Genomic DNA, 26,562 nt, shown 5'->3' with positions numbered 1-26,562 from the left:
TCAAGTACAAAACTAAAGCAGACGAATTCTAAAGGAATAGAATAAAAATATGTTTATTTCCTTGGGCGGATAACACAACACTACACAACGTGCTTGATGTCAAGTTTTTGTAAGGCATTGTGGATATTGCACAGTAATAAAAAGTTAAAGAGAGAATATTGCATTTCCAATTTCTACGATTTTATCTTAAGTCAATAGAACATATTCCAGAAAAAAAATAATATACCACGGAATATACCATCGTGACCACAATTTATAAAGTGTAACAAAACGTTTAAACCTATTTAAAAACATTGCTTATGAAATAAAAACTAAAGGTGGCAAACGCAATAGTTTTTTCTTCTGTAGTAGGTAGCACTACTCATGTAGTTTGGTCTTCAAAAGCGTCATTGGACTCTGGAGCGTCTTTAGTAACCACAGCAACGCAAAACTTATAAGAGGCAGGTTATTTCCTGGTCGAACGGTCACCGCCCCTAATCACAAACTGACCTATCATAAGCCGAGAAGAACAGGAGAAGCCAATTACAGTTCGCCGTGGTCGCCCGGGTAGTGTGACGTACAGGTTGGTTGAGAGACTGTAGGAATGTTTTCAAAGCGTGCGGCGAGATTCATGTGCTGAGACAGACTGCCAGGTTTATGAAAGCTAATATTTCATAAAGGTAAATAGCAGAATGCTTTTATCGAATTAGCCGTCTTTACATTTCAATGAATTAACATATTAGCTATATATGTATATGTGTGTGATCAGACGCGGTTCTTCTCTCAGAGGTATTCATTAGCCAGTTAACTTTTCCTCTCGGTTAAAATACAGGCGTCAGGTAAGCATCTAATCTCGCGAAGTACAGATCACAGGAGTACTGGATTTCTAGTTACCCTTAAACTCAGAGAAACCACGTTGAACGCTGTTTAAACGGCGTTTCTCGTTTAATTTTTTTTATTTTGTGAATAGTATCATAGAAAACACGAAAAAGTTGTACCGTTTTACACTGTACTTAACCCTTTCAAATAAGAATATATAAAGTGATAGCGTATCGCCACATTTGTTATAATAAATATATCTGGCGAATTAATTACAGATAAGATGTATGATTTAATCCCCGATAGGCAGTCTTTGCAAACCGTCACCGCAGGAAGATCTTTGTTTACCGCTGTTCCTGTGTTTCCTTGACAACAGTGCCAAGATCCCGCAAAGCTTTCTCCTGGCGCTGTCAGGCTTAATGATCTTTTGTTTTTATAGAGCCTAAAACAATTGTTTTTCACCTAGAATCCTAGATCCTGTTATTAGAATAAATTGAAATCGAGCCTAATGCCCACTTCAGGACGTTACACTTCTCAAAAGAAACAACGATCACTTTGAAGCTTGTGTATATTTGTGTAATTGAGCTCACATTAGCATTAGTTTTCCGAGTTTCTTTTTTGTGTTTTTAGTCGGGTTAGTTGTTGTCCTTTTTGATATACAGAACAAAGAGTTCATTTAATTTATTAATCCTTGTAATCTTTTCTTTTTGCGCAGTTGTAAAAGTTACATTTCCGTGGTTCTCTAATTGAAGATTTGGAATTAGAACCCCAACTCTTACTGCTCCACCACTTGAATTCAGAGAGGCCTGATCTACCCAGATCCAGAGAGGAGTTTATCCAGGACAGTGTGGTTAACTCTCGTACTCTTCTGAACAGTGGTCCATAGTGACCCCAAAAGGTGTACTTGTGATCACAGTAGACTGCTGTGTTTTCTGCTGCTGGTGTGACGATATGAAGTGTTAGTGAAGTTAGTGTGTTGCACTGCCCTTCCTGCTCCTGGCCCTCCCGCATGAGCAAAGAATCATGTCCCAGGAGCTGTGTGAAACTTTTCCCACACGCAGGCAGGACAGATGGGGCTATTGGTTTTCCATGAAGGCAGATGTGGGCCAGCGCCGTGTTTTCCGGAGGGGACAGGGCCTTTCCGAAGACACTGGAAGTGTTTTCCGCTGCAGAACGCGGGTCACCAGTAACGTGACAGAGGATTGGCGGGAATCCACTTCAGAGCGCCATGCTCCTCCTGCCCTGTACTTCATAAAAAGCTCGGTAGATTATATTTAATGCCCCTGTGGGTTAACCTAACTACTTAAACGTGCCCACACTTGTAATGTAAGCAATTAGAACCACCGTTACTTGAATCCAGATTTGGGTCTGTGGTTTTGCTAATGGCTCTGGTCTTTGCAGTGCAGGCACAGACTCTTATACAAACAAATGCCTTGAATGGGAACGCCCTGTTTGTACACCCATTCATGCATCATTAAGGCCAGGTAAACCCTTCATAAGCCCAGTGTAGAAAGTTAAATTTCCCCTCCACGCTCTTGAAATTTCCGATTGCTTCCAACAGGTATTTAATTGAGCAAACAAAAGAGTATTCCGTGCTGATTGTTTAGACCCTGAGTTTCTCTTCTCATAGGAATTTCTATAATAATCCATCCGTCTTCTAACCAGTTTTTCCAATATGGGTCTTGAGGAGCCAGACCTTATCCCAGCAAGTGACAGGCACAAGGTGGGATTACACCTTGGGACAGATGGGTACTCCAGTCCACAGGACACACACACACACACACTACCAGGGCCAGTTTTCCCAGAAGCCAGTTAACCTACCCACATGTCTTTGGACTGTGGGAGGAAAAACTGGAGCACCTGGAGGATACCCACATGAATGCGGGGAGAACATGCAAACTCCACCCATACAGCACCCCAGGTCCGGAATCGAACCCAGAGTCCCAGCGCAGTGGGGTAGCAATGCTAACAGCTGTGCCACCATGTTGCCTTTATGATAACGAGATCTCTATTTTATAACTCAGGGAGTTAGCTGCACTTGCTTCTTTAGGGGCTCTAAGTACAGGAAGTGTTCCAGAGAGCTAGAAAACGAGTCTCCTGATTTTCATTCCAAAACGAGCTCTCAATGATACAGTCGTACTAGTTATCAGGTTAATTGGTCCAGACGAGTGTGTTGTTTTTCCTGTAATTGAAGACGTCCCCGAAACCTTGAGAGACTGCCACCCTGGGGGAGCCGGGGAGGAGCGATGCAGGATACCAGTGTGTGACCTGCAGCTGTCTGCTTGCGTAGTGAATGAAGGGGCTCCTTCAGATTTGTAGTAATGTGCTGACATCATTCTTTTTTTTGTTTGTTTGTTTTTTTTTTGTCCTGCCTCTCCGTTTTCTCTTGTTGTCAGCTTGCAGATCAAATGACAGGTTATTTGTTTACTAAGTTTCACTCCCTGGTTGGAGGTCACCTGATCTGCCAGCCCTATTCTCCGGGAGCTGCCAGTCAGTCACAGTCTTACAGTTTGGCAGCCTGGCCGATGAGACAAGTTTCTCTTGTGCTTAGGGCTCGCTGCCAGCTCGCTGTTGAGATGTGGGAGAGAGTGATGTGGCGGGACCAGCCTTCAGGGGATCCAACAGCCATGCTGGAGTGAGGGATCCAGAGAGAGGCACATCGACAGGCGGAGCGCCCCCTTCTGTGCTGGGACTGCAGCACCGAACAGCTGAGGCCTGCTTTCTAAACCACCTGCGGTCTGCAACACCAGTAAGTGCTGCTTGTTAATTCATGCTATTGTGGTCTTTTCACAGATCCGCTCAATAAAATAGATCACAGCTGATGCACAACATGGAAACAGAATACGAGGTATCATGTTGTTCACCAACAATATTATCCATCAACAAAATAATTACAAATTCACCAAACAGAGATTAAGATAATGGGGCATATTAGTGGAAAGGTAAACTCGATTCTTTACAGCTCCCTTTGTAATGTGCTTTTAAAATAATCTAAAACCCGAGTTTTTCGCCCCGGATCTTCAGAATGAACATGTTCTCTGTACAAATTCCGACTAATTAAAAACTGGCTGATTCAAGAACCGATAGTCCGGAGCTCAGACATCACATCATATTATTGATGAATTGGGAGCTGACTGTGCGATAGGCGAAAAAAGCTTAAACAATGCAGGTCTTTTGTTATTGTACTGAAACTTCCAAAGGCTTCATAAGCAATGAATCAAGTGGAAAATGTAACGGCTGTAATCCTTTCCTAAAGTCATAGCAGCAATGGATGTTACTGGATGTGCTGTTATTTTTACATTACGTTCTAGGGTAACTGTAATGCACTGGGACACACAGCAGTTTCTGTGTTTAGAAGGTGTAGGATTTTGCACCCAATAGATTTATGACACTGTGCCGCAGTTAATATAATACACATGTATGGATTTCATTTTTCGAAAGGGAGCTGCTGATCCTGATTACCGGGGAGGGGGTTGTGGGCAGAGGAGGGGAACAGCTGCTGTAATATCACACGCTGTGAGGTCAGAGTGCTGAAGATGGGAGCGGGATTATGCGGTTTCATTAAGTGTACTGTTACCTGGCTCCCCGACCTCCCAGCGTCAAGTCGGGCGCCCCTGAAGCACGACTCACTGTTTCCATTGCAGAGCGGGGGAAGTGGGGGCTGTGGACAGGGGGGGGGGGCCCGTTGGCTTGGCTCTGACACCCCACAGTGAGGCAGGCAGCCTCAGCTCCCTCAAGCCTGGCACCCCGTCTTCGGGATAGATCGCTGGCACGGGCGCCGGATTCGTCCGCACCAGTCTATCCGTGCAAGCTGAAACCGTAAAGAGACACTCGGATGCGGCCGTCCCTCTCCTCGTGTCTCCATCTCTCTGCTTTCCCCTCGTGTGACCACAACAAAGGTGGGTATGCGTGCTGAGTCATTGCCTGTAGGCAACAGTGGGCACTTTGATGAGGCATTTACTCCAGACATTAAAGCATCATTTTTTTCTTGTTAGCTGCTTTCATGAGCTGAGATCTCTTACCTTCTTCAACCATGTGTTGATCTCCTCCTTGACTTCCTGTAACTTTAGATGCTCGGATCCAGAGAAAATGGATGTTTTAACAAAGTTTGTTTCAAACCCGGCACGTTAGCCCTCCCCTTCTGCCTTCTCAACCTGGGCCACAGCTGCACAGCCGGGAATGTTTCTCAGCGACGGGAGAGGAGTGTGTCACCCATGCAACGGATCACTGTTGCAGGATGAGACCGCCCAAGGAGAGCCCCGGCAGGGAGTCGGGGGATGAGGCCCCGGGGCAAAGGTCTGGAGGGGGCGGCGAGGAGGGCGAGGGGGCCGACAGCGACAGCCAGCCTGAAAGCTGCCCCGCTTTGAATGAGTGTGGCCCAGCGGAAAGCAAGAGGAGGAGGAAGAAGAAGAAGAAAAGGTACTACAGCTGCAGATCCAGGGCTTCTCTCCCTGCAGGCTGTGCTCTTACAAGGGCCGCCGGCACATGTGGTCAATATGCATTCTGCTCTTAGACCAGGGCCTACTCCTTGTGATTTTCATTACAGCCCAGCTCCCTGTTAATTGAACCAACAATGGTCTTAACGTGATCTTTAGCCAGGGATTGCAGGACAGACACATTGGCGTAACCGGTGTGTGCATGGCACCCAGGTCACACTGCCAGGGTCCTGGGTTCGATCGCTGCCCGGCCCCTCAGGGGGAGGGCTGGGCTCCCCCACCTCATTACCTGCCCGTGAGAGGGGTCTCTCTCCCCTGTGACCCCGTGCAGGTTATGGGGCTAGAGCTACACGGGCACTGATTGAAAACACCTTTAAGACTTGCAAGGCCAGGTTGGAGACCCCTGCCTGAGACAGCTCGCAGGAATGTGAGGTTTTATAGACCACCCGGGCTAGCAGTGTTTTCATTCTGCAGAGGACAGGTGGTGAATCGAGCACAGCCTTTCAGACGTGCAGAAGTGTTCATAAATAAATGTGGCTTATTAGTAGTGCTTCCCGCGGAAGGCTCTACATAGAATAGTTAAAAACAGTGAAATGATAGATTTTTTGGAGGTGTACCTTAACTGCTTCGAGTGCAGGGGCTGTAGGGCTGGGGGCAGGAACACGGGGGCACTGTAAGGCTCACACGTAGTGTGGAGAAACAGAAAGAGAGCCTCCGGGAACCTTTTCATTGCTAACAGCTGCGTCTTCGCAAAGATGGTGGGTGACATTGTGCCAGCCAGCAGCACGGCTCTCGGATTACAGTACCTGTTAATAAAACCCACCCTTTTCTGGAGCCGCGCTCGGAGCGCCCAGAATCAACAGAGGCGATCAAAGTGCAGCCAATGTGTAATTCCAGAACCGCGGGGGAAAGAGTGGGGGTTTATGAGCTGCAATAACTTTCTGGTTCCAGCACACTAGCGCTGGAGGCAGCTTCTCTCCTATTTTATTTTTCTAGCAGCCGGAGTGGGTTGTGGGGGGGGGGGCTGTTGAGTGTGTGCCTGTGCTTACATGGGGAGTCTTTGGGGGGATATCAGGCCCCCAGAATGAGAGGTAGTCCTACAAGAGGACAGCAAGAACCGGCCATGAGGAGTGAGGGACAGAGAAACGCATGAACAGTTTGTACTGTTCACGCCAAGGCCTGGACTCCACAACTTATGATGACAACGATGTCGTCTCTCAGCGTTCAAAGAGAAATAAACTAAAAAGAAACCACAGCTCCGTGAACTAAAACGAAACCAAGGGACCTCCGTTGTGTGCAACCAAAATACGATTTTCCTGTAATCGTAGAGCCCAGTAGTGACTTTACCAAAGGGAGACTGTTAAAAATTGAGGCCTGCTGCATTTTCCCCCATGAAACCCCTATGAACGTGGTTTATGGGGGTTTTTAAACAGGGGTACTGTGCAGACCTTTATTTTTGTTGCAAAACTAAAGGCTTCAACAGTTTAGAAAGTAATAATAAGCACCATGTGAGCTGTAGAAGTCCTTTAATTAACTTTGTCAGATGCTGTTTACAAGATTAATACCCTTTTAAGAGACAGTTTTTCCACTGTAGAAAGCTGGAATTCCTTCGATATTATTTACTGATGAGGTGGGCAGGTTTCACTTCCAAGCCATGATGCCAGGCTTTTTGATTGACATTTTTTTTTCCTCCAAAACTCTTAAGTAAAAAAAACCCATAACTAGATCTAATAATTTAGTAGTGGATTGTATTTTTAAAGACCTTTTCATTGTAAAAGTTCTCAAGAGGCAGCACGGTGGAGGCGTGATTCGGGGGGCTCTGCGCTCAGAACCAGGAGGTTGCGGGTTCAAATCCCGGGAGTGTCACAGCTGCTTTGCTCATACTGCTCCAGTAAATACCCAGATGTATAAATAAGTACGTTCTGGGTAGTTGTTGTAAATGGGAATTTGTGCTGAACTGACTTATCATTTTAAGGAAAGGATGGAAAAGTTGTGTTATACGTTTGGGCTAATTTGTTTCATCCACCACTATCGTGCAGCCCTACCAGTGTGACATCTTGTCCCTGGAAGCATGTGGGTTTAATGTGTTTTATCAACCTCCCACAGTTACAAGAGTTTAGTTTGTGCACAGGAAACAGGAGATTCTCTTGTACAGTGTAAGGAAGCTAGCTGACTGGATTTAAATCAGGAGTGTAGATTTAGAAAATGAGGCTGCAATACCCATCCTGAGCCAGTCGATGGCAGTAGAAGTGCTTCAAACAGCGCTGTTGTCTTTCGCAGTCAATGAAAGATTCCTTTTGTTTTTTCCAAGTGGGGATTTCCTTAATGTAGGCACATCGGCCTACAGTAACTGTTACAATTCAAGAAAATAAATTTGCATTTTATTTAAATATATTATACAAGAAATGGTTGGTTTTGTTAATTTCTGAGTTCAGGTTTAGCACAACAATTCTTATGCATTTGTTTTATTTTTAATTGTACTTTATCATTTCTTTGGAACATTTGGGTGAGTTTGGGGCAGCAGCCAAAGCAAATAACTACACAAGCGTCACACTATAGGCTGGAGTTTTTTTTAGGTTTTTGTATTTTATGCAAAAATCTAAAAAATATTTTATTTCTTTACAACGCATTCAATGCATTTAAAATCAAACTCAGTTTATTTACATTATCTGCAAAAATAATAAATATCAAAAGCTACACATCAAATTAATAAAAATAAAAATGCAATAAGGGTTTTTAAAACAGATGATATAAAATCAGGATAAATGGTGATACCTTCCCATTGATTTATTTGTTTACAACAAAATAAACCTTGATGTTCTTTTTTTCGTAGAACATTTTAGAAGATGAAAAGAATAATGGTGAAGTGTGATTGTTTAATCTCTGTGTGTGATGAGAGGAGGCTTAGTCTGCACTGGTGGCTGTTCCTGTCCCAGACACTAGGGGGCACCTCTCTCTGCCCCTTACCCTGCATTGCCCTCAGAGTTAGGCACACCTCTGTCCCTCTCCTCTCTTGTTTTTTTTTTCCAGATGATTGTGGATCAACCTCACCAACTGCAAGTATGAAAGTGGTGAGTAACAATGGAGGAGGGTTTGGGCAGTCAGCTCCCTGTAGGTACCCGAAGTGCTTCTTGAGATCCATTTCCTTTGCTTTGACATACCAGGGGGCTTACTGTAATAGGGAGTGGTGGATAAACATCTCACCCTGCTCAAGGTGAGGCACGTGCAGGTGCTCAAGATAGGACTGGGCAGGTCTGGTTTCTTTGGGTTTGATTCTGGAGTAGCATATCTGTTAATACTAGCACAGTTGTTTTAATCGCTGATTAAGCCACCCTGATCTGCAAGTAATGTAATTAGTTGGGCAAATAGATAGCCCTCACAGCTCTTGTCAGGCTAGGTGTGACTCTGTCTCCGGTCAGGGGGTGTCGTTACCAGTGAACACAGCACGTTTCCATATGATTAACACCTGTATCGCCTGTGCTGGTTGGATGCAGCCTGACAGGACAATAGCACAAGAATTGGGCTTTCATCATTATCCCTTCCACAATAACATTAAACTCAAGTGTTTTCTTTTCATTGCTGTTCACTCAAGTCTTGATTCCTTAAGGCAGTGCCAAGATTAAATTGCATTCCAGGTTCGGTAAAACCATTTGGTTTCTCATCCTGACTCTGCACTCCTGTTAAATTTCTTTTGGCAGGGGCATATTGATTTGGCATTGCTCCCAAATGGAGAGTGAAAAATATTTATTATTATTTTATTATTGCTTACATTTATATAGCGCTTTTCTGGACACTCCACTCAAAGTGCTTTAAAGGTAATGGGGATCCCCTCCACCACCAGTGTGCAGCCCCACCTGGATGATGCGACGGCAGCCATAGTGCGCCAGAACACTCCCCACACATCAGCTATCAGTGGGGAGGAGAGCAGAGTAATGAAGCCAGTTCATAGATGGGGATTATTAGGAGGCCCTGATTGGTAAGGGCCAATGGGAAATTTGGCCAGGACGCCGGGGTAACACCCCTACTCTTTTCGAGAAACGCCCTGATATTTTTAATGACCACAGAGAGTCAGGACCTCAGTTTTATGTCTCATCCGAAGGACGGCGCCTTTTTACAGTATAGTGTCCCCGTCACTATACTGGGGCACTTAATCTATTTTATTCTGCCAGGAATATTTTGGGTCTCCCAATAGAGTAGTGTGACCCAAGGAAGGCAGATCAAGTTAGTCCGCTCCTGACAAACACGGTCCTAAGATTGGAAGATTATTCATAGCTGGAAGTGGCAGAGATTGCTTCCAGCATGTTCATGGTTTTAACTCTATTATTATAAGGTAGTAAGATACATCTGTGGTGTGTTTCGTATTCCTGCGGAGTTCAGTGCGGCGCGCGGCCAGGCGATACGGGCTGAGAGAGGCAGGAGACGGGGAGGACTGGACACTGTACTGGACCGACTGCTCCGTGTCTCTGGACCGAGTCATGGATATGAAACGCTACCAGGTACCGAATATCACAGGGCTGCCTCCTGTTTATCAAAGGTCTTGGGAGTCACCAAGCCCCTGACATCACAATCAATATAGGTGACCCAGTTTGGTTTTTTTAAGCCATCCCTCTGGCTGTGGCTTGGTTCTGTGACAATGCCATACCACAGTAAAGATGTTTCTTTTTCTTTTAAATGCTTTGCAACATGACAAACCTGCAAAACTGCAAAACAAGAACAACCAGTACAACAGTACCACAAAGTACAAAACCCCCTTTCGGTGAACCCTAGAAGTGTAATCTTACAGCACCGAAGGCAGTCCTGTGCAACAAAGACCTGACTGCACAGTCCCCAGTCTGCTGTGTGTGTTCTGGATATCCTAGGAAATACAGACAAGACATTGATCGGATACAGAGGAGCCATAATGACAAAACAAAGACCCCACAGGTTCAGAAGCCATTCACTTGACATACAGTCGGTTGCTGTTTGATTTCTTTCAGAAAATCAACCATTTCCCGGGCATGAGTGAAATCTGCAGGAAGGATCTGCTGGCACGGAACATGAACAGGATGCTTAAACTCTTCCCCAAGGAGTACAACATCTTCCCTCGTAGCTGGTGCCTACCTGCAGAGTGAGTATAGGATCACAAGAGTGGGCCACTGCATGAACAAAGAAACCCCACCAGGATCCTGCGATCCTGGAATCTTATAAGGATTTTAATTTGGAGAATGTTTTGGGAGCCCCTTAAGTGCCATGTGTTTGTGTCTGTAGTTGACAGGGTTATTGACACTTCAACAATGCATGCAATTTATAATTCGCACAAGTCTTTGACATGCTGCTTATACTTTCCTGATGTATTCTGAGATATGAATGATTGTAAATTGCAGCACCTAAATGCAAGTACTGCACATTATAGTTTGTATAAATTAATCATATTATTATAAATAATAATAATAATAATTAATTGCTTACACTTATATAGCGCTTTTCTGGACACTCCACTCAAAGTGCTTTACAGGTAATGGGGATCCCCTCCACCACCACCAGTGTGCAGCCCCACCTGGATGATGTGACAGCAGCCATAGTGCGCCAGAACGCTCCCCACACACCAGCTCTCAGTGGGGAGGAGAGCAGAGTGATGAAGCCAATTCATAGATGCAAGTGCTAGTCACTGAAGTTTAAAGATTAGACTTGACCCCAGCTTGAATTCCTGGAGTGCTGTCTGTGTGGAGTTTGCATGTTCTCCCTGCATTCACGTGAGCTTCCTCCGGGTGCTCTGGTTTCCTCCCACAGTCCAAAAATAATGCTGGTGGGCTAATTGACTTCTGTATAAAATTGGCCCCAGTTGTGAGTGAGTCGTGAATGTGTGTGCACTCCGATGGACTGGCGTCCCACCTGGGCTATATCCTGCCTTGCGCCTGTTGCTTGCCAGGTAAAGCTCCTGTGCCGCCCTGCATCCCCATACAGGATAAGTGGGTTAGGAAATGGGGTGGATGGACACGACAGATTGCTGCTGTTTGTCTCCCCTACAGTTACAGCGACTTCCAGGCCTACAGCCGGGCGAAAAAGCACAAGACGTATATCTGCAAACCGGACTCAGGTTGTCAGGGCCGCGGGATCTTCATCACCAAGTCCGGCAAGGATATCCGGCCTGGGGAGGACATGATCTGCCAGGTGTACATCTCCAGGGTGAGTCTCTCCAGCCCAGGCCTCTTCCATGCCTATATCCCACAGTAGCCCCATTCCCAACACCAGCCTCTCACTTTCCAGCATTCTAAATCACTGATCTCTAACAGAGCGGTCAGAGGTAGGCAGACATGATGGTAGAAGGAGTCAGAAGGAGAAATGGGAGCTATGTAGTCTGAATGTCTGGCTTTCTCTGCAATGCCATTCTCCTTTTCATTTTAATCCCTTTTTAATTAGGTTGAGAAACATGACAAGAGTCCTCTTTACGATCTGAACCTTTTTAGGACGCTGGTTCCTGTGGATTGCCCACTCCGTAGTAAATTAATTACAGGGTCGGTTTTGCCCCCCAGTCTTGCTCCAACAGGGAAACACGGGCCGTTAAAAGTGATTGTGGAGTGAGTTAGGAGTCTGTGTGCCTTTTTTCTCTTTCAAAAACGTTTTTCCTGGCAGCCGCTCCTCATCGACGGGTTCAAGTTCGACCTGCGGCTGTACGTCCTGGTGACGTCCTGCGACCCCCTGCGGGTCTTCCTCTACCAGGAGGGACTGGCCCGCTTCTGCACCACCAAGTACAGCGACCCCATGAACAGCAACCTGGTGGGTCAGGGGGCACGGGGGCACGGGGGAGGTGTTCGGCATTCTGAGTAGGGGGGGTAGAGTTCCCCGGGACAGAGTGTGGACAATGTTAGCGCTCGGTTTGGCAGTAGAAGCTCCTGAAGAAAACATTCATCCACAGCAGCACTGGGCAACCTGTTTGTACAGGAAGACAAGCAGAGAGAACCTGAAGAACACAAGAAACAATCCCCTGAGTGCAGTTGCACTTTTAAAGCAATCACTTTTCACTTTTAGAAAACCCAGCAAGCCACTGTCCACCCTGGCTCGCTGGATTCCTTTGACTCGCAGCCAGCAGTGACACTTCATCCCTGTTGTTAGCGTCATCCGCTCAGTGTGAGCGGTCTCAGCCGGATGCTTTGCCAGGAGTATCGCCCTGTGATCCATTTCCATTCCTTTATCGGAAGGAAAATCACCAAGGGCTTGGCAAAAGGAGAGTATTCTAGGCTGCTAGAGCTCAGGAACCGATAGAAAGAGCAGTCAGAATAATGTGAGTATTTGCCAGTTAGGAAAACATGAACCGTTTGTAAAGGCAGCAAGAGCAGTAGGTGCATCTATTGAGTCATCCTTTCTGGACAAACCAGGACAGGAGTGAGACGAGCTGAGTGACAGCACTGGAGAAAGGTGATCGCAACGCGGCATCTCTTAAGTTGTCATATGACACAAAAAAATAAAGTGAATAAAGCTTAATTTTGTTCTAAAATCTCAAAAGCTTCCACATTACTGTTTTTTGGTGAAAAGGATTTGAAGAATTTTCATAAAGAACCTAACAGCATTTTATTTCACAACACAGAGCTCAATTCTCAATCAATCAATCAATCAATAAAAGATTATTTATCAAATGCACAACAATCTAGCGTGCCGCAGGAGTTGCTGGCAATGAAATGTCTTGTCTGTGAGCTCACCGGGGGGATAAAAATCACGAAATTAAAGTTACAAAATAATACATAATAGTGCAATAGAAATTGAATAAAACAAACTCAGACAAAACTCAATATAAATAGAGCTGCTGTGTGTCCAGGGTGTGTGCTATACATTATGTCCTAGTAGTGCAGGATGCACAATACAGTGAAAACTGTGTGTTCATGTAGCCATTACAGGTGATTTGCTGAAGGAGCTGCAGCTTGGCTATTTAGTCTTATTGCCTGGAGGTAGAGGCCGTTCCATAATCTGTTAGTCTTTGACCGACTGCTTCGTTACCGACTGTATCACCTCAGCCCTGTTCCTTCCAGGCGAAGGTTACTGCTGTGCAAATCCCCCAGACTGCTCATGACCAAGCTTGCAGCTTTCCAGCCGTGTAGCAGTGCCCTGCGCTGCGCTGTGCAGCACGTCAGCTCTGTCCCCTCTCCCCCTGCTCCCAGGAGGATGTCTGCATGCATCTGACCAACTACGCCATCAACAAGCACAGCGAGAACTTTGTGCGGGACGAAGACACCGGTAGCAAAAGGTGATCAGAGAAGCCCAGTACCCCCCTGTGGCCGAGTGTGTTTCTGAGCTCAGTTATCTCCTAGGGATTGGCCGGGATGCTTTGTAATCGTTATTGTATCTCTTTCTTTGGGAAATGCCCTTTCTTTGTAGGGGGTTTCTGTTTGACCAGTTGAACTGTAAGCAGAGTCTCCATGCTTATCCCTCTGTTATGAATCATACACTCATTTAGTTATCCTTGAAGGGAGGTACGGACTACAGCCTGCAGATCAGTGTGCTGTAGTGCTCATTGTCATGTCATTTGCCAAACCAAAGTCTCCCCGGCAAGCAATGAGCGCAAGGCAGGGTACACCCTGGATGGGGCGCTACTCAATCGCAGGGCAGGTGCAAGCCAGTCATACATGGGGATGATTTGGAGGCCATGGTTAAGGCCGAGGGGGGGAATTTGGCCCAGACACCGGGATGACTCCCTACTCTTATCAAGAAATGCCCTTGGTTTAACATCTCATCCGAAAGACAGCACCCACTACAGTATAGTGTCCCTGCCACTATACCAGGGCATTAGGACCCACACAGACCACAGGGTGAGCGCCCTCCACTGGTCCCACTAATACCTCTTCCAGCAGCAACCATAGCTTCCCAAGAGGTCTCCCATCCAGGTACTGACCAGGCTCAGCCCTGCTTGGCTTCAGTGGGGCTGCCAGTTGAGAGCTGCAGGGTGATATGGCTGCTGGCGCAGCGTTCATTGTGTTGGGCGTAAAGTTAAAGACACCAGCCTGACCACATGAGCGCATGAGTGAAACTCTCCCTGCGTGTGTGAGCTGGGCAGAGAGGCGTTTGTTTCCGAACTCCATCGAACCCCTTCCTCCCTGCCTCCCCCGCAGGAAGCTGTCCACCTTCCACAAGCACCTGGAGTCGCTGTGCTACGACACGGAGAAGATGTGGGCGGACATCGAGGACCTGATCATCAAGACGCTCATCTCCGCCCACCCCGTCCTCAAGCACAACTACCACTCCTGCTTCCCCCAGCACGCCTCCGGCAGCGCCTGTTTCGAGATCCTGGGCTTCGACGTGCTGCTGGACCGCCGACTCAGGCCCTGGCTGCTGGAGGTGAGAGGCCCCACCCCGCTGACCCCTGACCCCGCTGACCTCACCTCTGACCCCTGACCCCGCCGACCCCAGGCCTAGCCGGCTGAGGTGCTGACAGGCCTCAAGCCTGAAGAGTTTCTGTGTCTTTCTAAATCATCATCATTTTAAGGGTTTATATTCAGGCTGGATCCAGTTTAACCCCTGTCCTCAGGCCGTAATAAATCTCAGTAAAATAGCGTTTCTGAAAAAGTCTTTTCAAGAGCTGCCCTTCAGCCTGTGAAGATGACGACGACACATGCTCTGCTTTATTTTAAGATCAGGCTTTGAATTATAAGGGGCTCCAGTGGTTTTGCTAAAACAAGGAACTATTAAAGCGCGCCTGGATGTCGATCTGCCTGCAGGCAGAACTCCAGAAAGGGTTGTGTGGGAGGCGATGGGAGGCTGTGTCCCCGGGGTGCTCACGTGCTCTGGTGAATCCGCGCGCAGGTGAACCACTCGCCCAGCTTCACGACGGACTCCAGGCTGGACCGGGAGGTGAAGGACGGGCTGCTGTACGACACGCTGGTCCTGATCCACCTGGGGGCCTGCGACAGGCGCAAGATCACGGAGGAGGAGAGGCGCAGGGTGAAGGAGCGGCTGCAGCAGAACCGCCCACGGGAGGCCAGGTACCCTGCACGCCACCGGGCTGCACCGGGCTGCACGCTTTGGCGGGTGACCAGCTGTCCTTCCACAGGCCTTTTCAAGCTTCTCAAACTGTAGGGATGTCTGTAGAATATGACCCACATGTGCAGCATATTGTCAAAACATGTTTTTTTCCCCTCAGAAATATGGCAAGACTACGCCCTGTGCTATCACTAACTGTGGCTGAAAAGCTGATCAACACATTTGTGTTCTCTTGAATTGACGACTGCAATGCTCTACTCGCTGGGGTATCTTTATCTACTTTGAACAAACTGCAGTATGTCCAAAATTCAGCAGCCAGAATCCTGACCAGGCCTAGTGCAAATGATCACATTACTCCTATCCTGGAGTCCTTGCACTGGCTTCCGGTCAAATTCCGTGTAGACTTTAAAATCCTCATGCTCACCTACAAGGCTCTGCATGGCTTGGCAACTCAGTACCTGTCTGAACTATTATCGCCCTACTCCCCACCTCACAACCTTCGCTCTTCTAACTCTGGTCTCCTTACTGTCCCCCCAGCCCGTCTACATTGCATGGGTGACAGGGCCTGCTCCTGTTATGCCCCCAAGCTCTGGAACTCTCTCCCCAAGGATATCAGAGAGTCACCTTCTCTAAACGCCTTCAAATCCAGACTCAAAACCCTCTTCTTCAGAAAAGCCTTTACTGAACTGGTTCCATTCTTCACCCCTCTGCTCTTCTTAGTAGCACCATCCACGGTCTCCTCTGTATATTGTAATTGTGTTTTATCTTGTGTATTCTTCTTATTTTTTGTTGTTGTCTTTCTGTAAAGCGCTTTCAGAAGCCACGTTTAAAGGCGCTATATAAAATAGTTTTTTATTATTATTATTATTATAAGCCAGCAGCAGGTGCTGCACCTGTAGTGATTCTGTCAATCGGGGTGTGAGTCAACAAGGGCGGATATAAAGTGTTTCAGGGCGCATGAGCTTTCACTGTGACGCCCCCCTGCGCCCCCGCAGGAGCGAGGAGATGCGGCAGTGCCAGGCTGCCTGGGTGGCGCAGATGCAGCGCTACGAGGACGGGCACCTGGGCGGCTTCCGCCGGATCTACCCGCGGCCGGACGGCGAGAAGTACAGCAAGTACTTCCAGCACAGCAGCTCCCTCTTCCAGGAGACGGCGGCCTCCAGAGCGCGGGAGGAGTGCTCCAGGTACGGGCGGGGGGGGGCGCGGGTCTGCAGCAGCGGAACGCTCCTGATCCTCCCACAGCGGGGAGGAAAAGAAGGCATAGAACCGAGGGCAGTGGGGTTCATTTCAATAAGGGGGCTTCGGCACCCCGTTTACTTCGTCAGACTTCTGCCTTTAATGATAATGTTGATAATGTTGCTTTCTTAACCCTATACAATTTCTTGCATTAGGAATTTGTCTTTTTGCATACTCTCCACGAGACACACAGACAGGGAGAGATGCTGGGGGTCAGAGCACAGGGTCAGCCATTGTACAGCGCCCCTGGAGCAGTTCGGGTTCAGGGCCTTGCTCAGGGGCCCAACGTAGGATTCCTCTGCCGGCTGCAGGATTTGAACTGGCAACCTTCCAGTCACAGGCTCAGATCCCGAGCCACAGAGCCACCGTTTAGTAAATGCCTGCCCTCTGGCTCTGTGCACTTGAGCTGCTGGTACAAGCAGCCTTCCAGTTCCAGGAGCGTCTGCACAGACGAGCTCTCCGGACTTGCGGAGCTGTTCTGTTCGTGACGGTGCGCTGTACCGCACTCGGGATTATCTCTTGAGCTCACACTGTTCACTCTCGATGGGCACTGTCACGAGACCACGACACCTTGTGCAAATGTGTAATATAGTTCCAGGTTTCGGTGTTGTTTTTCCCTTGCGTTTGCCACCCTGGTTTTCCTGCGCTTGCTCGGGGCGGCACCCCCATGTACCCCCGCGCTCTGTGTGCTCTATGGTGGTCTGCCCCTGAGCTGCCCCCCTCCTGCAGGCAGCAGCTGCAGGAGCTGCGGGCGAGGCAGGAGCAGAAGCAGGGCGTGCTGAGGGGCCTGAGCAGGCGCGAGCTGCAGGGGGAGTCCGCCGGAGAGAGGGCCAAGCGCCGGAGAGCGCCCCCGCGTCCAGCCCGGGGACCCGCCACGCCCTTGCGGCTCTCCGTGAGTACCCCTCTTATTCAGCTTCTGACCCGCCCCCTAGCCTGTGGACCCCCCCCCTCCCCAGCCCAGCCACTGGCGTGGGGCACTACCCATGCTGAACAGGAGGGGGCGCTCACGGCTCTGTGCTGTCTTGCAGCTGGCCTCGGTGCCTTCCCTGCTGGAGCGCCCCCCAGACCAGGGGCTGCTCCCAGGCGCCTCGGAGGAAGAGGAGGAGGAGGAAGGGGAGGAGGTGGAGAGGATGAGCGAGCTGCTGCGCCGGGCGAGCCTGATCCGGGACCTGGGCGTCGTGGAGCGGGTGTGCCAGCTGCTGCGGGCCACCCCCCACGCCGGGGGCCTCGCCCCCCAGGTAAGAGCCACGCCCTGATCTCCCTCCTGCTGAAACAGTTCAGTCCCACCTGTCTGCAGCCATGTCACCCTGCAACTCCCAGCTGGCAGCCCCCTGGAGCTCAGCAGGTGTGAGCCTGGTCAGTACCTGGATGGGAGACCTCCGGGGAAAACTAAGGTTGCTGCTGGAAGAGGTGTGAGTCGGGCCAGCAGGGGGCGCTCACCCTGAGGTCCATGTGGGTCCTAATGCCCCAGTATAGTGACGGGGACACTATACTGTAAACAAGCGCCGTCCTTTGGGTGAGATGTAAAACCGAGGCCCTGACTCTCTGTGGTCATTAAAAATCCCAGGGTGTTTCTCGAAAAGAGTAGGGGTGTAACCCCGGTGTCCTGGCCAAATTTCCCCCTGGCCTTTATCAATCATGGTCTCCTAATAATCCCCATCTATGAACTGGCTTCATCACTCTGCTCTCCTCCCCACTGAGAGCTGGTGTGTGGGGAGTGTTCTGGCGCACTATGGCTGCCGTCGCATCATCCAGGTGGGGCTGCACACTGGTGGGGGTGGAGGGGATCCCCATTACCTGTAAAGCACTTTGAGTGGAGTGTCCAGAAAAGCGCTATATAAGTGTAAGCAATTATTATTATTATTATTATTATTATTATTATTATTATTATTACCTGCAGGGCTGGGGTGTAGCCGCTTATAGAGGCATCCCCCGTTTTATGTGAGGGTTACGTTCTGCGAAAATCCCGCATAAGGGGAAATCGCATAAGGCATACCGCTTAATCCTGCGGAAAAAACGGGATTAAGTGGAAGGGTGTTAAATGCAGTGTTCCAGATGCATTTTAATCATATAAATACATGCCAACATACATTAAGAATTAACACTAAACTTAACATAAATGTAATTTGGGACATTATTTTAACTAAAAATAAATAAACGCGCACCAAGATAGGCCGACGGTAAGGCTCCAGGGGACGAGATGTGGGTGCTGATGATGGATGAGGATATCCCTGGAGCAGGAGATGAAGTCTGTGGCCTGAGGAACTGCATAAAGTCTGCCGAGCCAGTTCTCTGCCTACGGTTCCCTGTAAGGCATCAGGATGTTATCAAGACCACGTTTCGCAGGAATTTGCTCTACCGCCACAGTTCGCGTGAAAGCGATTTTTGTTTCGCATAAAGAGGATACTTGGAAGAAAGGGTCAGTCGCATAAAAGCGAATTCGCATAGATCGGAACTGCATAAAGTGAGGGACGCCTGTGTTTCGGGACCCTTTGGGATCGCTGTCCCAGCACTGGATTAGGCTGAGGTTTCCTACCACCTGATGAGTGAATCTCTGTTTTATAGTTCTGCCAAGAAGGTGTCTGACATGCTGCATTTGTCGTAGCTGGAGTCCCTGGCGGACCTCTCCAGGAGGCCTCTCGCTCAGCCGGGCCCCTCTCTGCCTGTGGCCCAGTGTCCTGGGGGGCCCGAGGGGAGCCTGTGTCTCCAGTACCTGCCTCCCCAGGGGCTGGCGCAGCAGCGCTGGCCGGGCCCGGCGCTGGGCCTGGGACCAGAGAGGAGCCCGCCCGAGCCGGACCAGTGCGGGCCAGCCGGGGCACTGCGCATCAGGGCCCCAGAAGAGATGGCGCAGGAGGGGGCGCCACGTGGGCCCGCTCAGTACCGGAGGGCCACCAGCGCGCACAGGATCCCCAGGACAAGTCAGTGCACAGCCATCCCTGGCACCTGCATTCCCGATTTTGCCCCTGTTTCTCTTCTCCTATAAAGCTTGTTATCTCCCTCTCATCTTCTGCAAAGAGATTTCCTGTCTCTCAGTACGGACTTACTAGACTAATTGTCAGGATGGCCGAGTGGTCTAAGGCGCCAGACTCAAGGTTTCGATACCTTCCGTGAACGATGGGTGTTCTGGTCTCCGAATGGAGGCGTGGGTTCGAATCCCACTTCTGACAAGCGTTTTGGGCGGCGAGGTGGCTCTGTGGCTCAGGATCTGCGCCTGTGACTGGAAGGTTGCTGGTTCAAATCCCACGGCTGGCAGGGGAATCCTACTCCGTTGGGCCCCTGAGCAAGGCCCTTAACCCCAACTGCTCCAGGGGCGCTGTACAATGGCTGACCCTGCGCTCTGACCCCCAGCTTCTCTCCCTGTCTGTGTCTCCATGGAGGAAAGCTGGGGTCTGCGAAAAGACGAATTCCTAATGCAAGAAATTGTATAGGAATTGTATAGGGCTAATAAAGAAACATTATTATTATTATTATTATTATTATTACTACATTAGACGAGTACATGTGCCATTACTATGGTTGTCAATGCCGCTTCAGCGCTGCGTCTGCGTCTGCGTCAGCACGTATTGTGTTGTAAACGAGGTCTCATTTCCTCCCTCATTTGTTCACTCTGCCTCCTCCCCCTCCCTATTTCTCTCGCTCTCCATCTTTCCCCGTCTACATTTCTTTCCTTATCTCTTCCTGCGCTCCGGGATTTTCCTGGCTGGAGCCCTTCCCCCCCCCCTGTTTCTGTGCTCGTGGCTCCGTTACAGCTCAGAGCCCCCAGCGCCTCCCCTCTTTCTCGCCCCCGCAGTCGGCGCCGCCGCCGCCCTGGGCAAGCAGGCCCGGCTGGGCAGCATGAGCTCCTCGTACTCGGAGGTCCGCGGGCGCCTGCGCTTCTCCGAGGCCCCGGCCGGCCAGCGGGGGCTGCTGTACCCCCACGTCATCCCGGACCCCCAGGCCCTGCAAGGCCTCTTTGTCGTCTCCACGCCGGCGCCCCTCGTGCGCCGCCCGGGATTCGCCCATCCCGTCCGCGAGAGCGTCCGGAGAGCTGTGCACCCCGAGGCCGGCAGGTAGGGGGCCCCCCGCCCCCCAGCTTCCCCGACCCCACTTGCACCGGCCGCTGCAGACACGAGCCCCAAAACTGGACTGAGCTGGGTTGGTGCCCCCAGCTGTTTTTTTTGCGCCAGTTGATTTTTAGCCATAGATTTTACAAGTATTGCGGGAAAAGAAAAAAAAAATCAATCAAAATAAAGCAAAGATAAAAATGTGCCATTAATTAAGAGACCCTCCTTCACGCTGGACATCATTCTGGTTATTCCACCTCCTCTCCAACACGGTCTGGGTTTTACGATGGGTTTTAAGATCCCTGATGCGTGACTGAAATGCAGCTTTCAGTTTACCCTGACCTTTGCTCAGCAAATGATGCTGCTCCCTCAGGCATCTGCTAACGCTGAGCCAGGGGCTGCTGCCGAGCACGGCTGTGTTCTGGGTTTAGCTCAAGACATCCCTGATACAAAACTAAAAGTATCTGGGTCAGAGGTTAGAGACGGGCTTGTCCCCAGTGACCCACCATGTGTGAGCCTGCGCGCATTAGTCCTCCTGGTGAATTTTAAGGCCAAGGCTCTGTAGTAAGAACTACAATTGTTGATGCAGAGCTCGCCCTTTCACCTCTGCGATAAAGGTGTCTTCTAAATGAATGATTACGATTTATAATTACAGCAAAAATATAAGTGGTTGCTGCCTCAGTGTTGCAGTACAAACTGCATACTTGCTTTGAAGTTTCCAGACTGCTGTCTGTTTTGTTCATTAACCCACGTGAGTTTGGTGCAGACTTCAGCATGGCCCTTCTCAGTGTGTTCGTTTTCAGCTGAACAAATCAGGACTTCACACACGCAGGATTCCAGGAGGTGTGAGTTTTGTTCAAAAGTGTTTATATATTATTTGAAGACGACGCACAGTTTTCCAGCTTGGCTGCAGTAGCTTAGGTCTGGCAGAGGTGGAAGACAAGAAGATAAGCACCAGTAGCCTGCAGTCTGGTGACTTCCTGTCCTCCCAGTGCTCTCCTTAGACTCCTTGGCTGCCCTGTGATGCGGCCCACATTTTCATTTCTTGCACCAAACCTGTTGTCAACTAAGCAACAAAAGTGCTGGTTTGCAGAAAAATCCTGCAGTGGGATGGATTGGAAGGCACAGGCAGTTTGGGTTCAATCTCAGGGATGACCCAGGTTCTGGTACCGTTTCCTTGTCATTGTTTAGGTTTCCTGGTACTGTCTCCTGATCATTGAATCACAACATTAGAATGACTTGACTTGACCTGTACTTGGAAAGCACTGTTCTGTTGATTGACTAGCACATTGAGACTACGGATGTGACGTGATTTGATCCATTACCATATTGTACTATTTTTATGAAGTTGTGATTACAGTATGTTGCAAAATGTTTTGCTGAATGAATATATTTTTAAAACCTTTAAGTAGCCTTTTACTTTTGGTCTTTGTAAAATGGCAGAATTGTATGATGAATTTCTATACCTTTAATGTCATATAATAAAATTATTTTGATGTAACTGGATTTAGCTTTTAATGTCTAATTGTCACCATCAACAACTTGTAATCCCGTGAAATCTTTCCGTGGTAATATCGAAACAGACTTTAAATACAAATTCACATAGATACGCTTGTGTAGGGATCCCAGGTTTGAGTCTAGAGGCCTGCAGTTTTCCTGTCTCTAAATCAGTCGTTCCCAATCCCTGTCCTGTGTCTGCTGCATCTCCAGGGCTTGTTTAGAATTACATTTAACCTGTTCCTTTGGTCAGTCCTGCGTGTCAAAAACACCCCATTTCAAAGCTACAGATTCTAACAGCTTTGGCACACAGAACTTTACACTGTCTCTTGTCTGCTCGCTGGCTGTTGTTTCTGGCTAAACGGCTCTTGCTAGTTGATCAATTGATAATGAACACACACAAGTGGTGAATTACAGTGTATCAGACACGCCCACAATTGCAAATTCCATTTGACCTTTGAAGAGCTTAAAGCAAATTCGAAAATCTACCCCAACCAGAAAATTGAAACCCATTAGCTTGTGATTAAGAACTCGAGTGGAACCGCCTATCTAAGTCATCAAAATATTAAGGTCTAGGAAGAGGGATAAAGTACTCCAGTTAAACCTTAATTAGCTCTGTTTAAAGGCTGTCTCAGACGTAGAGCTGTTTGCAAATTAAAGAACATGGATACCCCAGTGGAATCTAGTTACTGGGGAACTGATTAAAACAATGGATGTGGACAGAAATACTGAATATTCCCTATGTTTATTGAAAGTTTTTTTTTTAATTATTTACTTGCATGGGTGCAGATACATCTACTGTAAACAAAGGTATATTGTAAACGAGGTTATTCAATAATTTATTACAAGCAATAAACCTGCATTCATTTGACAGCCACACCTCTTCTGTGCGTATTGAACAAAAAATAAAAAAACAGAAGTATTTGCCCAGGCATTTGAGGGAGAGCAAAGTTATATCTATATTATTCTAGACTATGGTGATGTTTCACTTGGTCTCATTTGACTGTGTGTCTGTGATGTTTATTTAAAATAGTTCAGATGGCTGCAGCTTAAAAACGGAAAAAAAGCTGATATAATATCAAAGTGACGACTGCAGACAGTAGCTGTAGCTGTTATGATCCCTGTTCACAACCTGCTGCTTTTATCTCCCCTGCCCTGATCACAGGCAGGTTAATCCACACTAATTAAAGGTGCTCTGCATAGCTTTGAAGCGCCTCGACACCTCAGCCAGCCCGGGGCTCTTTGAAGAGGGGAGTCTGGCACAGCGCAGTGTCTCCGGCAGCCAGCTCCCCTGATTGGGGGGGAGGCGGGGGGGTGGGCTATTCGCATGTCTTTGGGTTGCCTGCTGCAGTCCCGGGCTGTGTGGGTCCCTGCAGGCATTTCACCATAGTCACCTCTGTGTCTGCACGTTTCATTTACCCTTCTCCCAGAACAAAGTCTTTAGCACTTGGCACTGTATTGTCTGTACCTTTAACATAACATAACATCACTTTATTGGCCCTATACAATTTCTTGCATTAGGAATTCGGCTTTTCGCATACTTGCTCTTCATGAGACACAGACAGGGAGAGAAGCTTGGGGTCAGAGCGCAGGGTCAGCCATTGTACAGCGCCCCTGGAGGAGTTGGGGTTAAGGGCCTTGCTCAGGGGCCCAACGGAGTAGGATTCCTCTGCCGGCCGCGGGATTTGAACCGGCAACCTTCCAGCCACAGGCACAGATCCTGAGCCACAGAGCCACCACTCCGCCCCCTTTAATTATCTGATGACATGTGGACTCAATGCTTAAAGGTAATGCTTAAAAAAATAACCTTCCTGATACTAGAAGGTAACATCACTGATCACAGACACACAGCCGTTACTGAGCGCAGGCTGCAGAGACGCTCATGTTGCAGTGTCCGGGATTACTTCGTTTTTTAATGCATTGAGCATTGCATTTGCCTTTGCCTTTTTGAAGCTAGAAAACATTTTAGTACAAATACACGCAGATCTCCTTCAGCGCTTGCAGTCGTTTTCGGCTCGGTGCTTCTTCAGGATTGAACACTACTCAAAAGTGTGAAACAGATATTCCAGCGCTGGGATTTTTCATAGTCTGGTCCAACCCAGCTGACAGCAGAGACTCACGATCCCTCTCCCTCCTCTTATTTACTTGCCTGGCTAATGTCTAGGGCTTTGCTTTTTACAGGGGAAGGCTCTAGGTTTCAGCATTTCTTAATTCCGTTGTGACAGTAACAGTGCTGAAGTTTTTTGGTGCGTGCTATGAGCCTCAGTGAGCAAAGCGCCCACTCACGTCTGTAACCCTGTCGCTGTCCCAACAGCGTGTCCTCGTGGGAAATGGACCTCTGAGGGAACCGCTGTTTCCTCGGGAGCAGGGAGAAACACTCGTAGGGGACCGTGCGTTTTCGATGACTCATGATTGCAGCCTAATTGTTCCTGCATTCCACTCGGCCTTTTCACAGAGCAGGAAATAACCAGACAGTCTGGGCCTGAGCTCTGCCCTCCTCACTTCAAAGCCGGTGTCCTATTCAGTTTGCGCAGCACAAGCCGCTGGTGCAGGTGGGGGGTGGTGATGACTGCTCTCTTCTTCCAGCAATCAGGGAGTGAAATAGCAGGGGCTGTGAGCAAGGAATTTCCTCTAGATCTCTGGTGCTGAACCAGAACTGGTGGAACTGGTGTTCATGCAGCGCCCTTGCACTGCTAGAAAGGCGTGCTCTTGTATCCCATAGTAACAATATGGCACTGGGCAAAGGACTGTAGTAAAAACACGGTATAAGCAGGGTAAAAATGGAAGATGGACGACGGCACCGGATAAGTCACCATGGAGATTTAAGAGACATGGAAATGGCTTGAAAAGCAAACAGGCAGCAACAGAAAGGGAAAGGGACACTTGTGCCCAGGGTTGGAGCCAGTGGCAGCCCTGTCTGTGCTGTGTGACATGCCACTGGCTGGCGGATTCCCGGGAGCTGCAGGGTCTGACAGTGAGCCTGTATCTCCCAGCGGGATCAGTGCGTCAGCTGGCTGCTGCTCCCCACTGTCATTTCACAGGCAGCCAGCGAAAGCCGCAAGGGTGCAATTACCTTCCATTATCATCTTGTCACAGCAGCAGGCTACCGGCACTAACTCACAGCACCCCACTGACCCACACCCCACTCACACTGCACCCCACTGACCCACCACCCCACTCACACTGCACAACACTGACCCACCACCCCACTCTCACACTGCACCCCAATAACACACCACCCCACTCTCACACTGCACCCACTGACCCACCACCCCAATCTCACACTGCACCCCAATAACACACCACCCCCCTCTCACACTGCACCCCAATAACACACCACCCCCCTCTCACACTGTATCCACTGACCCACCACCCCACTCTCACACTGCACCCCAATAACACACCACCCCAATCTCACACTGCACCCCACTGACCCACCACCCCAATCTCACACTGCACCCCAATAACACACCACCCCACTCTCACACTGCACCCACTGACCCACCACCCCAATCTCACACCGCACCCCACTGACCCACCACCCCACTCTCACACTGCACCCCACTGACCCACCACCCCAATCTCACACTGCATCCCACTGACCCACCACCCACTCTCACACTGCACTCCACTCTCACTCACACACTGCACCCCACTGTCCCCCAGAACCCCACTCACTCACTGCACCACCCTGCTCACCCCCAGGTCAGTGATGGAGTCGGAGGTGCAGTGCTGCTGTTGTGCTTCACACACTGCTCTGGCAACATGCCCTCCTGTGTAAACGGGTACAAATGGTAGCTGCTCCTGATGCAATTGCCAGCCAATTACGTTAATCACAGTAATAACACTTCATTTTAACTGCACAGATTAACAACAAGAGTGTCATGTTTCTAATTTTCTGTTCCTTTCCCCCACAAGACGATGCAGCATTCCAGCCACAGCCAGAACAGAACCGCAGCACGAGCCCCATCCAGCTCGAGGTGGACTGTCCAGAGCCGGGCAGCTCTCTGATAGCAGGACCCTGGTTCAGACCCGATGAAGACTCCATTAGCACTGACCGTATGGAGTACAGAGCTAGGAGGGGGGGTCTCAGGGAGAGGGGAGGCTGCAGTCGAGGTACTGACAAGCCCAGAGGTTCTGTTCCCCCTGAGCCGAGCTCTGCGAGGGTCCAGAATCACACCTCTGCAGGAGGCGGGTGAGCAGTCTGTCCCACGCACTCCCCCACACCCCGTCCCCAACAGCCCCGACTTCCAGCTCTGCACCCTGGCTAGAAAGTAAAACGCATTTGATGAACCACTTCACAGATTCAGCTGTGGGAGTTGGTCTTCCTTGAAGTCAGACTACAGAAAAACTACTCAAGGCACAGTGAAAACACCGATTGTCTAGAGGCTCTGGGTTTTCTACACATCTCTTGTTAAAAAATCAGCAACACTCCTCTTCAGCTAAATATTAAGCCTCTATGTCTGCAAATGCCTAAAGTTACATCAGTATTGCAACTACTAGTCAGGGGTTCTAATGTACTGAAGATGGACGTGTAAAATCCAATTTAAGACCAAGATGTGTGATGTTAAAACATACTTCAAGCATGCCTGGCACTGAATAAA

At 49.0% G+C, this 26,562-nt stretch overlaps 1 protein-coding gene and 1 non-coding gene across 5 annotated transcripts; both read left to right on the top strand.

The window, feature by feature from the left end:
- The first annotated feature begins 550 nt into the window (after positions 1-550).
- Positions 551-26,234, top strand: ttll6 (tubulin tyrosine ligase-like family, member 6). Of its 4 annotated transcripts, none has more exons than XM_088623183.1 (18): positions 551-659; positions 3,350-3,547; positions 4,443-4,697; positions 5,035-5,217; positions 8,268-8,305; positions 9,612-9,730; positions 10,211-10,341; positions 11,243-11,399; positions 11,847-11,990; positions 13,367-13,452; positions 14,315-14,540; positions 15,006-15,184; positions 16,178-16,366; positions 17,148-17,310; positions 17,447-17,656; positions 19,024-19,336; positions 20,209-20,467; positions 25,877-26,234. In XM_088623183.1, exons 4-18 carry the CDS (start codon positions 5,036-5,038, stop codon positions 25,995-25,997), a joined length of 2,517 nt encoding a protein of 838 aa, XP_088479309.1. In that variant the 5' UTR covers positions 551-659; positions 3,350-3,547; positions 4,443-4,697; position 5,035; the 3' UTR covers positions 25,998-26,234. The 4 variants fall into 4 exon arrangements, with proteins under 4 accessions (XP_088479309.1, XP_088479310.1, XP_088479312.1 ...); XM_088623184.1 differs by having other exon boundaries at positions 4,869-5,217; positions 8,265-8,305; XM_088623186.1 differs by having other exon boundaries at positions 4,869-5,217; positions 8,265-8,305; positions 9,607-9,730.
- Positions 19,473-19,585, top strand: trnal-caa (transfer RNA leucine (anticodon CAA)). Its single transcript has 2 exons — positions 19,473-19,510; positions 19,540-19,585. It is a non-coding gene; the product is annotated as a tRNA-Leu (tRNA).
- Positions 26,235-26,562: the final 328 nt, after the last annotated feature.

Source organism: Lepisosteus platostomus, chromosome 28, assembly GCF_059453375.1.
Source record: "Lepisosteus platostomus isolate fLepPlt1 chromosome 28, fLepPlt1.hap1, whole genome shotgun sequence".
Classification (NCBI taxonomy): Eukaryota; Metazoa; Chordata; class Actinopteri; order Semionotiformes; family Lepisosteidae; genus Lepisosteus; species Lepisosteus platostomus.
This window is presented reverse-complemented; position numbering and strand designations above follow the sequence as displayed.

Bases quoted from the DNA above. Each gene is read 5' to 3' on its own strand.
- ttll6 (XM_088623183.1), top strand. From the start codon at position 5,036: ATGAGACCGCCCAAGGAGAGCCCCGGCAGGGAGTCGGGGGATGAGGCC. The intron at 11,400-11,846 runs GTGAGTCTCTCC...TTTTCCTGGCAG, and splicing joins GCCAGGTGTACATCTCCAGG to CCGCTCCTCATCGACGGGTT. The intron at 19,337-20,208 runs GTCAGTGCACAG...TCGCCCCCGCAG, and splicing joins GCACAGGATCCCCAGGACAA to TCGGCGCCGCCGCCGCCCTG.